Here is a 13038-nt window from a genome sequence, read left to right as displayed (position 1 = left end):
GACGAGAGGAAAGAAAACATATTTGAAAATATAATTTCCATCATTGACTGACATCTGTGGACTGGTTGTGTGAAAAGAGATTGAGCTTAAAACTTCATTAACTATGTGATGTTCTCTCAACAGAGGAGACATTACCTTCTTCAAAGACTTTAATACAAAATTCAATTGGCATTTTCCACAATTCCACTAAATTTGGACTTTTTAGAATTTGTTTGTCGACAGGAGCAGTATCATCTTGATACATATTGACCATGACCCGCCCTGCTATACTTCTGATTGGCCCTCAGCTATTTTCACCCCAGATCACGCCTCACTCCAACCCACTTCTCCAAAGTGGGCTGGCTCAGGGTGGAGGACAGAGTAAAACAACTTGCACTGAGCCTAGTCTATAAAAATCCGCTACACCTCCTTGATCCCGAAGTACATGTCAAACTACTTCCTTAACGTAAATGACCGCCATAACCACAATCACCAGGGGGGGCTGCACAAACCACGTTAAACCCAGATTTCGATCTAACAAAGGTCTTAACTCATTCTCTTTCTATGCCACATCAATGTGGAATGCACTCCCAACAGGTATAAAAGTAAGTGCATCTCTATATTCCTTCAAAACCGCTCTAAAACAACACCTCCAGGCAACTTCAACACTTTACTAATACCCTCCTCCATTCACATCCCATCTCCCCGGATTATAAACAACTCAAATGTACTTCTAATGTATATACTTGTTCTAATGCTATCTGAACTCACTATGTTCTCTGCTGGCTGTACATATCCTACTAAATAAGACCTATACTGTTTCAATGTCCACATTTCTCTGTTGATGCAATTGTTGATGACTGAAGTTCTGATATCAACCAAAGCTCCTCATCCCACCCCCCAGATTGTAAATAATGTAAATAATTCAATGTACATACTATGATGATTAACTTGTGTGATGACTGTATTATGTTGATAGTATATATTTGTACCATGAATTGATTCACGTGGACCCCGACTTAAACAAGTTGAAAAACTTATTGGGGTGTTACCATTTAGTGGTCAATTGTACGGAATATGTACTGAACTGTGCAATCTACTAATAAAAGTATCAATCAATCAATCAAACCGATCAGAAAGGAGGGGCCGTGTAAGAATAACCGCCCACAAAGTGCCAAAACGAAGACGGCGCACGCAAAAAGGCGCCACACGCGCGCAAAAAGGGTGCACGAAGTGGAAAATCAGCGCGCGATAACAAGTTTTTATGCGCTTGGATTTTTGGCACTAATGTGACGCCGTAGGAAGTCCACAACCCGTGACGTCACGCGCACATCGTCTGATACTTCCGGTACAGGCAAGGCTTTTTTTAATTAGCGACCAAAAGTTGCGAACTTTATCGTCGATGTTCTCTACTAAATCCTTTCAGCAAAAATATGGCAATATCGGGCTATTATGTTAGATCCACTATGGACTGTACTCTAACACTATTATGGTAGATCCACTATGGACTGGACCTTCACTATTATGTTGGATCTACTATGGACTGGACTCTTACTATTATGTTATATCCACCATGGTCTGGACTCTCACACTATTATATTAGATCCACTATGGACTGGACTCTCACGCTATTACGTTAGATCCACCATGGACTGGACTCTCACTATTATGTTGGATCCACTATGGACTGGCACTGATCGTAGAGGGAAGTGCCAGTACGATCCCTGTACGATCAGTGCCAGAACTTGGTCCGCATTGCCGGCAGTAAGTCGAACACATTTCCAGTGAGGGTTGGACTCCGCCAAGGCTGTCCTTTGTCACCGATTCTGTTCATAACTTTTATGGACAGAATTTCTAGGCGCAGTCAAGGCGTTGAGGGGTTCCGGTTTGGTAACCGCAGGATTAGGTCTCTGCTTTTTGCAGATGATGTGGTCCTGATGGCTTCATCTGACCGGGATCTTCAGCTCTCGCTGGATCGTTTCGCAGCCGAGTGTGAAGCGACCGGAATGAGAATCAGCACCTCCAAGTCCGAGTCCATGGTTCTCGCCCGGAAAAGGGTGGAGTGCCATCTCCGGGTTGGGGAGGAGACCCTGCCCCAAGTGGAGGAGTTCAAGTACCTAGGAGTCTTGTTCACGAGTGAGGGAAGAGTGGATCGTGAGATCGACAGGCGGATCGGTGCGGCGTCTTCAGTAATGCGGACGTTGTACCGGTCCGTTGTGGTGAAGAAGGAGCTGAGCCGGAAGGTAAAGCTCTCAATTTACCGGTCGATCTACGTTCCCATCCTCACCTATGGTCATGAGCTTTGGGTCATGACCGAAAGGATAAGATCACGGGTACAAGCGGCCGAAATGAGTTTCCTCCGCCGTGTGGCGGGGCTCTCCCTTAGAGATAGGGTGAGAAGCTCTGCCATCCGGGAGGAACTCAAAGTAAAGCCGCTGCTCCTTCACATCGAGAGGAGCCAGATGAGGTGGTTCGGGCATCTGGTCAGGATGCCACCCGAACGCCTCCCTAGGGAGGTGTTTAGGGCACGTCCAACCGGTAGGAGGCCACGGGGAAGACCCAGGACACGTTGGGAAGACTATGTCTCCCGGCTGGCCTGGGAACGCCTCGGGATCCCCCGGGAAGAGCTAGACGAAGTGGCTGGGGAGAGGGAAGTCTGGGTTTCCCTGCTTAGGCTGTTGCCCCCGCGACCCGACCTCGGATAAGCGGAAGATGATGGATGGATGGATGGATGGATGGCACTATGGACTGGACTCTCACTGTTATGTTGGATCCACTATGGACTGAACTCTCACTATTATGTTAGATCCACTATGGGCTGGACTCTCACACTATTATGTTAGATCCACTATGGACTGGACTCCCCCTATTATGTTAGATCCACTATGGACTGGACTCTCACTATGATGTTGGATCCACCATGGACTGGACTCTCACTATTATGTTGGATCCACTATGGACTGGACTCTCACTATTATGTTAGATCCACTATGGACTGGACTCTCACTATTATGTTAGATCCACTATGGTCTGGACTCTCACACTATTATGATAGATCCACTATGGACTGGACCTTCACTATTATGTTGGATCTACTATGGACTGGACTCTCACTATTATGTTAGATCCACTATGGTCTGGACTCTCACACTATTGTATTAGATCCACTAGGGACTGGACTCTCACGCTATTACGTTAGATCCACTATGGACTGGACTCTCACTATTATGTTGGATCCACTATGGACTGGACTCTCACTGTTATGTTGGATCCACTATGGACTGGACTCTCACTATTATGTTAGATCCACTATGGGCTGGACTCTCACACTATTATGTTAGATCCACTATGGACTAGACTCCCCCTATTATGTTAGATCCACTATGGACTGGACTCTCACTATGATGTTGGATCCACTATGAACTGGACTCTCACTATGATGTTGGCTCCACTATCGACTGGACTCTCACTATTATGTTAGATCCACTATGGGCTGGACTCTCACACTATTATGTTAGATCCACTATGGACTGGACTCCCCCTATTATGTTAGATCCACTATGGACTGGACTCTCACTATTATGTTAGATCCACTATGGACTGGACTCTCACTATTATGTTAGATCCACTATGGTCTGGACTCTCACACTATTATGTTAGATCCACTATGGACTGGACTCTCACTATTATGTTAGACCCACTATAGACTGGACTCTCACACTATTATATTAGATCCACTATGGACTGGACTCTCACGCTATTACGTTAGATCCACTATGGACTGGACTCTCACTATTATGTTGGATTCACAATGGACTGGACTCTCACTATTATGTTGGATCCACTATGGACTGGACTCTCACTATTATGTTAGATCCACTATGGACTGGACTCTCACTATGATGTTGGATCCACTATGGACTGGACTCTCACTATGATGTTGGCTCCACTATGGACTGGACTCTCACACTATTATGTTAGATCCACTATGGACTGGACTCTCACACTATTATGTTAGATCCACTATGGACTGGACTCTCACACTATTATGTTAGATCCACTATGGACTGGACTCTCACACTATTATGTTAGATCCACTATGGACTGGACTCTCCGCTTGGGATGGTTTCCTGCTGGCTCCGCTGTGGACTGGACTCTCGCGGCTGGGTTGGATCCACTATGGATTGAACTTTCACAGTATCGTGTTAGACCCGCTCGACATCCATTGCTTTCGGTCCCCTAGAGGGGGGGGTTGCCCACATATGTGGTCCTCTCCAAGGTTCTCATAGTCATCATTGTCCCCGACGTCCCACTAGGTGTGAGTTTTCCTTGCCCTTATGTGGGTTCTTCCGAGGATGTCGTAGTGGTTTGTGTTGTGGTTTGTGCAGCCCTTTGAGACACTAGTGATATAGGGCTATATAAGTAAACATTGATTGATTGATTGATTGAAATGATCAAGTATGACACATAAAATGGACCTGCTATCCTCGTTTAAATAAGAAAATCTCATTTCAGTAGGCATTTAAACAAGTTGAAAAACTTATTGGGGTGTTACCATTTAGTGGTCAATTATAGGGAATATGTACTGAATTGTGCTATCTACTAATACAAGTTTCAATCAATCAATCAAAGACAGTCGCCATAGATGACAGTCGTCATAGTGACAGTCGTCAGTGGCGGGAAAAGAAGGGCAGAAGACAGCAAGTGAAGCGTTGAAGGCAAAGAATGAATGAATAGTCAGGTACAAAGTGAAGTCACCTGCGTGGCCATCCTGCGTGTCGCCTTTCACTTTCCGCCTTACAGCCACGCGCCGGAACTCTTCCACGTCCCGAGACTCGCGGCCGCTGTTGAGCGTCAAACTGTTCCTTTTCTTCAAGTCGAACATGGCGCCTCCGAGTCACGCGTGTCGCCTCCAAAGTGTCGCTCAAAGAAGGCTGAGAGTCCAAACTTGCAGCCGAGGAGGAGGAGGAGGCGCGCGTGTGCGTGGGAGTGTGTGTGTGTGTGTGTGTGCTAATTACGGGGAGTCGGAGGGCTCAATTTGCTTCAGTTGATTGCCTGCTGTTACTAATTTTAGCCACTAGATGGCGACAGAACACATTATTAGTGTTTTAAGTAACATTAATGCAGTGGTTCTTAAATGGGGGCACGCGTACCCCTGGGGGTACTTGAAGGTATGTCAAGGAGGTACGTGAGATTTTTTAAAAATATTCTAAAAAATAGCAACAATTCAAAAATTGTTGCTATTTATCATTATCTTCAACAAAATATGAATGTAGGTTCATAAACTGTGAAAGGAAAGGCGATCATTGGTACTTCAATTTATATATGGATGTTTGTTCAGAAACATCCATATTCAGGTGAAAATAAATAACCCAACAAAATAATAAATGTAAATAATACAAATAATAAAGTAGGCTGCTAAAATGTTTTTTAAAAATCCACAAAAAATATATTAATTCAGATTCAAATGAATTGAATCCCTCTCTTCCAACTATAGCAAGAATTATATATATATATATATTACATACACACACACACACACACACACACATATATATATATATATATATATATATGTATGTGTGTGTGTGTGTGTGTGTGTATGTATGTATGTATGTATGTCCTGGGCATGACATTAAAGTGCATCCGGCAGTAGAGGCTCCTCTCTGGGGGGTCTAGGGGCACTAAGAGGTTAACCCCTTAACTACTGTTACCCCAGGTGGCCCTTAGCAAAGGCCTACTACCTGTTTTTAAATACAATTTAACATCCATCCATCCATCTTCTTCCGCTTATCCGAGGTCAGGTCGCGGGGGTAGCAGCTTAAGCAGGGAAGCCCAGACTTCCCTTAATTTACCATAATCTGTTAATATAATTTATTATCATTTGTTTATATCATTTAATATCATTTGTTAATATAATTTAATATCATTTGGTAATAGTATTTGTTAATATAATTTATTATCATTTATTAATATAATTTAATATAATTTATTAATATCATTTTATATCATTTGTTAATTTTTTTGTTAATAAAATGTAATATCATTTGTTGATATAATTTAATATCATTTGTTAATATTTTTTTATATTATTTGTTAATATCATTTAATAATATTTGGTAATATCATCTGATATAATTTGGTAATATCATTTAATGTAATTTTTTTATTCAACTTAATATAATTTGTTAATATCTTCTAATATTATTTGTTAATATCATTTAATATTATTTGTTAATATAATATAATTTGTTGAAATCATTTAACATTATTTGTTAATATAATTTAATATCATTTTCTAATATCATCCATCCATTTTTTAATATAATTTAATAAAATGTGTTAATATAATTTAATATCATTTGTTTTTACCATTCAATATATTTTTTCAATATCATTTAATATCATTTGTTAATATGATTTAATATTATTTGTTCATATCATTTATTATAATTTGTTTATATCATATAATATAATTTTTCAAATATAATTTAATATAATGTGTTAATATAATTTAACATCATTTAATATTGTTTGTTAATATAATATATTTTGTTAAGATCATTTAATATTCAATTAATCAACCAATCAATCAATGATTATTTATATAGCCCTATATCACTAGTGTCTCAAAGGGCTGCACAAACCACAACACAAATCATTTTGACATCCTCGGTAGAGCCCACATAAGGGCAAGGAACACTCACACCCAGTGGGACATCGGTGACAATGATGACTATGAGAAACCTTGGAGAGGACCGCATATGTGGGCAAGACCCGCCCCCCCCTCCCCCTCTCTCTAGGGGACCGAAAGCAATGGATGTCGAGCGGGTCTAACATGATACTGTGAAAGTTCAATCCATAATGGATCCAGCATATTATTTGTTAATATAATTTAATATCATTTGGTAATATCCGTCCATCCATTTTCTAATGTTAATATCATTTAATATAATTTATTTTTATCATTCAATGTATTTTTTAAATATAATTTAATATAATTTGATAATGTAATTTAATATTATTTGTTCATGTCACTTAATATCATTTGTTAATATAATTTAATATAATTTGTTAATATCATTTATTAATATCATTTAATATCATTTTTAAATATAATTTAAAATCATTTGTTAATATCATTTAAATAATTTGTTGATATCACTTAATATAATTTGTTAATATAATTTGTTTATATCATTTAATATCATGTATTAAATATAATTTAATATACTTTACTATCATTTGTTAATATAATTTAAAATAATTTGTTAATATCATTTATTAATATAGTATAATATACTTTGTTAATATCATTTAATATTATTTGTTAATAATATTTAATATCATTTGTTGATATAATTTAATATAATTTGTTAATAAAATTTAATATTTTCTAATATCATTTAATATGATTTGTTAATATAATTTAATGTAATTTGTTAATATAATTTAATATAATTTATTAATATAATTTAGTATAAATGGTTAATATTATTTATTACTATCATTAATATCATTTGTTGATATCATTTAATATTATTTGTCAATATCATTTAATATTTGGTAATTACATTTAATATAATTTGGTCATATCATTTAATGTAATTTGTTAATTTAAATTAATATAATTTGTCTATATATTTTAATATTATTTATTAACATAATTTAATATTATTTGTTAATATCATTTAATATTATTTGTTAATATAATTTGTTTAAGATCATCTAACATTATTTGTTAATATAATTTAATATCATTTGTTAATATCATTTATTAATATCATTTAATATCATTTTTAAATATCATTTAAAATCAATTGTTAATATCATTTAAATAATTTGTTGATATCACTTAATATAATTTGTTAATATAATTTGTTTATATCATTTAATATCATGTATTAAATATAATTTAATATACTTTACTATCATTTGTTAATATAATTTAAAATAATTTGTTAATATCATTTATTAATATAGTATAATATACTTTGTCAATATCATTTAATATTATTTGTTAATAATATTTAATATCATTTGTTGATATAATTTAATATAATTTGTTAATACAATTTAATATTTTTTAATATCATTTAATATGATTTGTTAATATAATTTAATGTAATTTGTTAATATAATTTAATATAATTTATTAATATAATTTTGTATAAATGGTTAATATTATTTATTAATATCATTAATATCATTTGTTGATATCATTTAATATCATTTGTCAATATCATTTAATATTTGGTAATTACATTTAATATAATTTGGTCATATCATTTAATGTAATTTGTTAATTTAAATTAATATAATTTGTCTATATATTTTAATATTATTTATTAACATAATTTAATATTATTTGTTAATATCATTTAATATTATTTGTTAATATAATTTGTTTAAGATCATTTAACATTATTTGTTAATATAATTTAATATCATTTGGTAATATCCATCCATCCATGTTCTAATATAATTTGATATAATTTGTTTTTACCATTCAATATATTTGTTAGTATCATTTAATATCATTTATTAATATTATTTAATATAAATTGTTAATATAATTTATTAATATAATTTGTTGATATCATTTAATTTCATTTGTCAATACCATTTAATATTATTTGTTAATATAATTTAATATTATTTGGTAATTACATCTGATTTAATTTGGTAATATCATTTAATGTAATTTGTTAATTTAACTTAATATAATTTGTCTATATATTTTAATATTATTTGTTAACATGATTTAATATCATTTGTTAATATTATTTGTTAATATAATATAATTTGTTAAGATCATTTAACATTATTTGTTAATATAATTTAATATCATTTGGTGATATCCATCCATCCATTTTCTAATTTAATCTAATATGATTTGTTTTTACCATTCAATATATTTGTTAGTATCATTTAATATCATTTGTTAATATCATTTATCCTCAGGTTATTTTCAGATGTGATCCAAACAAATAACTGGGGATGATGAACACATACACGAGTACTAGTTCCCACCAGAAGGGGGCGTGTTGGTGATGCAGTCATCCAGACAAAGGGAGGAAGGAGGCGGGGGTTCCGGCTGTCAGTGGCCGGTGCAGCAGCACAGCAGCTCGGCTACACAACAGGGAGGTAACAGCCCGCTCCCCTGGTCCTCCCCGCTGACACCCGCCCCAACATGTCCGCCAGGCCGGGATTCTACCGCCAGGAGCTGAACAAGACGGTGTGGGAGGTTCCGGAGCGGTACCAGAACCTGACGCCGGTGGGCTCCGGAGCCTACGGTTCTGTGTGGTGAGTCCGTCTCCGCCTGCGTGTGCGTGTGCGTGTGCAGGGGCGAGGCTGCGCGCATGTGCTGGAATTAAACTCATTTAATTTAAATACTAAAAGTTATTCAGCACAATTATGCAAACATTTGATGTCTTTTGCATCAAACCCAGTGGAGGGGGGGTCTGACGGTTGCTATGGCGACAGCCATCTCTGACAGCATCAACGAGGTGTTGATATTGATGTGGACTGGAGCAGTGTTCCTAATGAGGTGGGGAAATGACAAGAGTGCGTTGCTTCACTTCCTCTCCGTTACCAAACATCTCTTAGTCACACTTTGAGCATTCACAATACACAGTCAGAATATTAACATTATTTATTTATTGTATGTATATATATATATATACATATATACATACAAACCCCGTTTCCATATGAGTTGAGAAATTGTGTTAGATGTAAATATAAACGGAATACGATGATTTGCCAATCATTTTCAACCCATATTCAGTTGAATATGCTACAATGACAACATATTTGATGTTCAAACTCATAAACGTGGCAATAAATACTGATAAAGTTGAGGAATGCTCATCAAACACTTATTTGGAACATCCCACGGGTGTGCAGGCTAATTGGGAACAGGTGGGTGCCATGATTGGGAATAAAAACAGCTTCCCAAAAATTTCTCAGTCTTTCACAAGAAAGGATGGGGCGAGGTACACCCCTTTGTCCACAACTGTGTGAGCAAATAGTCAAACAGTTTAAGAACAATGTTTCTCAAAGTGCAAATTGCAAAAAAATGTAGGGATTTCAACATCTACGGTCCAAAATATCATCAAAAGGTTCAGAGAATCTGGAGAAGTCACTCCACGTAAGCGGCATGGGCGGAAACCAACATTGAATGACCGTGACCTTCGTATCAAAAACCGACATCAATCTCGATACAGTTGGTCGCTACATCTGTAAGTGCAAGTTAAAGCTCTACTGTGCAACGAGAAAGCCATTTATCAACAACATCCAGAAACGCCGCCGGCTTCTCTGGGCCCGAGACCATCTAAGATGGACTGATGCAAAGTGGAAAAGTGGTCTGACGAGTCCACATTTCAAATTGTTTTTGGAAATATTCGACATCGTGTCATCCGGACCAAAGGGGAAGCGAATCATTCAGACTGTTATCGACGCCAAGTAAAAAAAACAGCATCAGTAATGGTATGGGGTTGCATTAATGCCCAAGGCATGGGTAACTTACACATCTGTGAAGGCACCATTAATGCTGAAAGGTACATACAGGTTTTGGAACAACATATGCTGCCAGCTAAGCGCCGTCTTTTTCATGGACGCCCCTGCTTATTTCAGCAAGACAATGCCAAGCCACATTCAGCACGTGTTAAAACAGCGTGGCGTCGTAAAAAAAGAGTGCGGGTACTTTCCTGGCCCGCCTGCAGTCCAGACCTGTCTCCCATTGGAAATGTGTGATGCATTATGAAGCGTAATATACGACAGCGGAGACCCCGGACTGTTGAACCACTGAAGCTCTACATAAAACAAGAATGGGAAAGAATTCCACTTTCAAAGCTTCAACGATTAGTTTCCTTAGTTCCCAAACGTTTATTGAGTGTTGTTAAAAGAAAAGGTGATGTAACACAGTGGTGAACATGCCCTTTCCCAACTACTTTGGCACGTGTTGCAGCCATGAAATTCTAAGTTAATTATTATTTGCAAAAAAAAAAAAGTTTATGAGTTTGAACATCAAATATCTTGTCTTTGTTTTGCATTCAACTGAATATGGGTTGAAAAGGATTTGCAAATCATTGTATTCTGTTTATATTTACACCTAACACAATTTCCCAACTCATATGGAAACGGGGTTTGTATATGTATATATATATATATATATATATATATATATATATATATATATATATATATATATATATATGTATATATTTTGGTACGTACTGAAAGAAAAAAAGCACTAATTTTACAAGATACATACAAGAATATTATAATTCTTATCATTTTAAGTTCGCAGAAAAAGTCACAATTTTACAAGAATTAAGTGTAAATAGTCTTAGAATAAAATTATAAAATGAAAAAGGTCACACTTTTACCAAATTAAATCCTAATATTACGGTAGTAAAGTTGTAAAGTTGAATATTGAAACTGTAAAAAAAGGGAAAAAGAGTAAATAAACACATTGTGTCCTCCAACCCAAAACTGGGTTATGAATATAATTGATGAAAGTCATTTTAGGATTATTGCCAGAGGGTGTGCACCATGTGACCTGACCATGTGACCATGTGACCATGTGACCTGACCACCTGTGTCCTCAGCTCCGCCTACGACGTGGTCCTGCGGCAGAAAGTGGCGCTGAAGAAGCTCTCCAGGCCTTTCCAGTCTCTGGTCCACAGTCGCCGCTCCTACCGGGAACTCAGGCTTCTCAAGCACATGAAACACGAGAACGTGAGTAATGATACACGCTGAGCTCTGCAACTCCCCTGTTGATCCCGGCAAGTCTTCTATTGATCCCAGCAAGTCCCCTATTGATCCCAGCAAGTCTCCTAATTATCCCAGCAAGTGTCCTATTGATCCCAGCAAGTTTCCCACTGATCCCGGCAAGTCCCCTATTGATCCCGGCCAGTCCCCTATTGATCCCGGCCAGTCCCCTATTGTTCCCAGCAAGTCTCTTATTGATCCTAGCAAGTCTCTTATTGATCCCAGCAAGTCCCCTATTGATCCCGGCCAGTCCCCCATTGTTCCCAGCAAGTCTCCTATTGATCCTAGCAAGTCTCTTATTGATCCCAGCAAGTCTCTTACTGATCCCAGCAAGTCCCCTATTGATCCCAGCAAGTCTCTTATTAATCCCAGCAGGTCTCCTATTAAACCGGGCAAGTCCCTTACTGATCCCAGCAAGTCCCCTATTGATCCCGGCAAAGCCCCTATTGATCCCGGCCAGTCCCCTATTTATCCCGGTAAGTCCCCTATTTATTCCGGCAAGTCCCCTATTGATCCCGGCAAGTCCCCAATTGATCGCAGCAAGTCCCCTATTCTTCCCAGCAAGTCTTTTATTGATCCCAGCAAGTCTCTTACTGATCCCAGCAAGTCCCCTATTGATTCCAGCAAGTCTCTTATTAATCCCAGCAAGTCTCCTATTAAACCGGGCAAGTCCCCTATTGATCCCGGCAAGTCCCCTATTGATCCCGGCAAGTCCCCTATTGATCCCAGCAAGTCCCCTATTGATCCTAGCAAGTCCATTATTGATCCCAGCAAGTCCCCTATTGATCCCAGCAAGTTCCTTATTGGTCCCAGCAAATCTCGTATTGATCCCAGCAAGTCCCCTATTGATCCCAGCAAGTCCCCTATTGATACCAGTAAGTCTCTTATTGATCCCAGCAAGTCCCCAATTGATCCCGGCAAGTCCCCAATTGATCCCGGCAAGTCCCCTACTGATCCCGGCCAGTCCCCTATAGATTCCAGCAAGTCCCCCATTGTTCCTACCAAGTCTCTTACTGATCCCAGAAAGTCCCCTATTGATCCCAGCAAGTCTCTTATTAATCCCAGCAAGTCTCCTATTAAACCGGGCAAGTCCCTTATTGATCACTGCAAGTCCCCTATTGATCCCGGCAAGTCCCCTAATGATCCCGGCCAGTCCCCTATTGATCTCGGCAAGTCCCCTATTGATCCCTGCCAGTCCCCTATTGATCCCAGAAAGTCCCCTATTGAACCCGGAAAGTCCCCTATTGATCCCGGCCAGTCTCCTATTGATCCAGGCCGGTC

At 37.7% G+C, this 13038-nt stretch overlaps 2 protein-coding genes across 4 annotated transcripts in view; one reads left to right on the top strand and one right to left on the bottom strand.

Annotated features, from left to right (window-relative positions):
* Positions 1 to 4993, bottom strand: part of LOC133560975 (FYVE, RhoGEF and PH domain-containing protein 4-like) — a 41153-nt gene extending 36160 nt beyond the window's left edge. Inside the window, exon 1 of the mRNA XM_061914053.1 lies at positions 4738 to 4993. Within this exon, the coding sequence (XP_061770037.1) occupies positions 4738 to 4864 (127 nt within the window). The 5' untranslated portion in view covers positions 4865 to 4993. The remainder of the gene's footprint in view (positions 1 to 4737) is intronic.
* Positions 4994 to 9044: 4051 nt separating this feature from the next.
* The window catches only part of mapk11 (mitogen-activated protein kinase 11), a 24912-nt gene continuing 20918 nt past the window's right edge, over positions 9045 to 13038 (top strand). For all 3 annotated transcript variants that reach the window (XM_061914052.1, XM_061914051.1, XM_061914050.1), the window contains exons 1-2: positions 9045 to 9285; positions 11595 to 11724. In XM_061914052.1, the coding sequence (XP_061770036.1) occupies positions 9173 to 9285; positions 11595 to 11724 (243 nt within the window). In that variant the 5' untranslated portion in view covers positions 9045 to 9172. The remainder of the gene's footprint in view (positions 9286 to 11594; positions 11725 to 13038) is intronic.

Source organism: Nerophis ophidion, linkage group LG10 (assembly GCF_033978795.1).
Source record: "Nerophis ophidion isolate RoL-2023_Sa linkage group LG10, RoL_Noph_v1.0, whole genome shotgun sequence".
NCBI classification, from domain to species: Eukaryota; Metazoa; Chordata; class Actinopteri; order Syngnathiformes; family Syngnathidae; genus Nerophis; species Nerophis ophidion.
The sequence above is the reverse complement of the archived record's forward strand: the minus strand, read 5'-3'. Positions and strand labels throughout refer to the sequence as shown.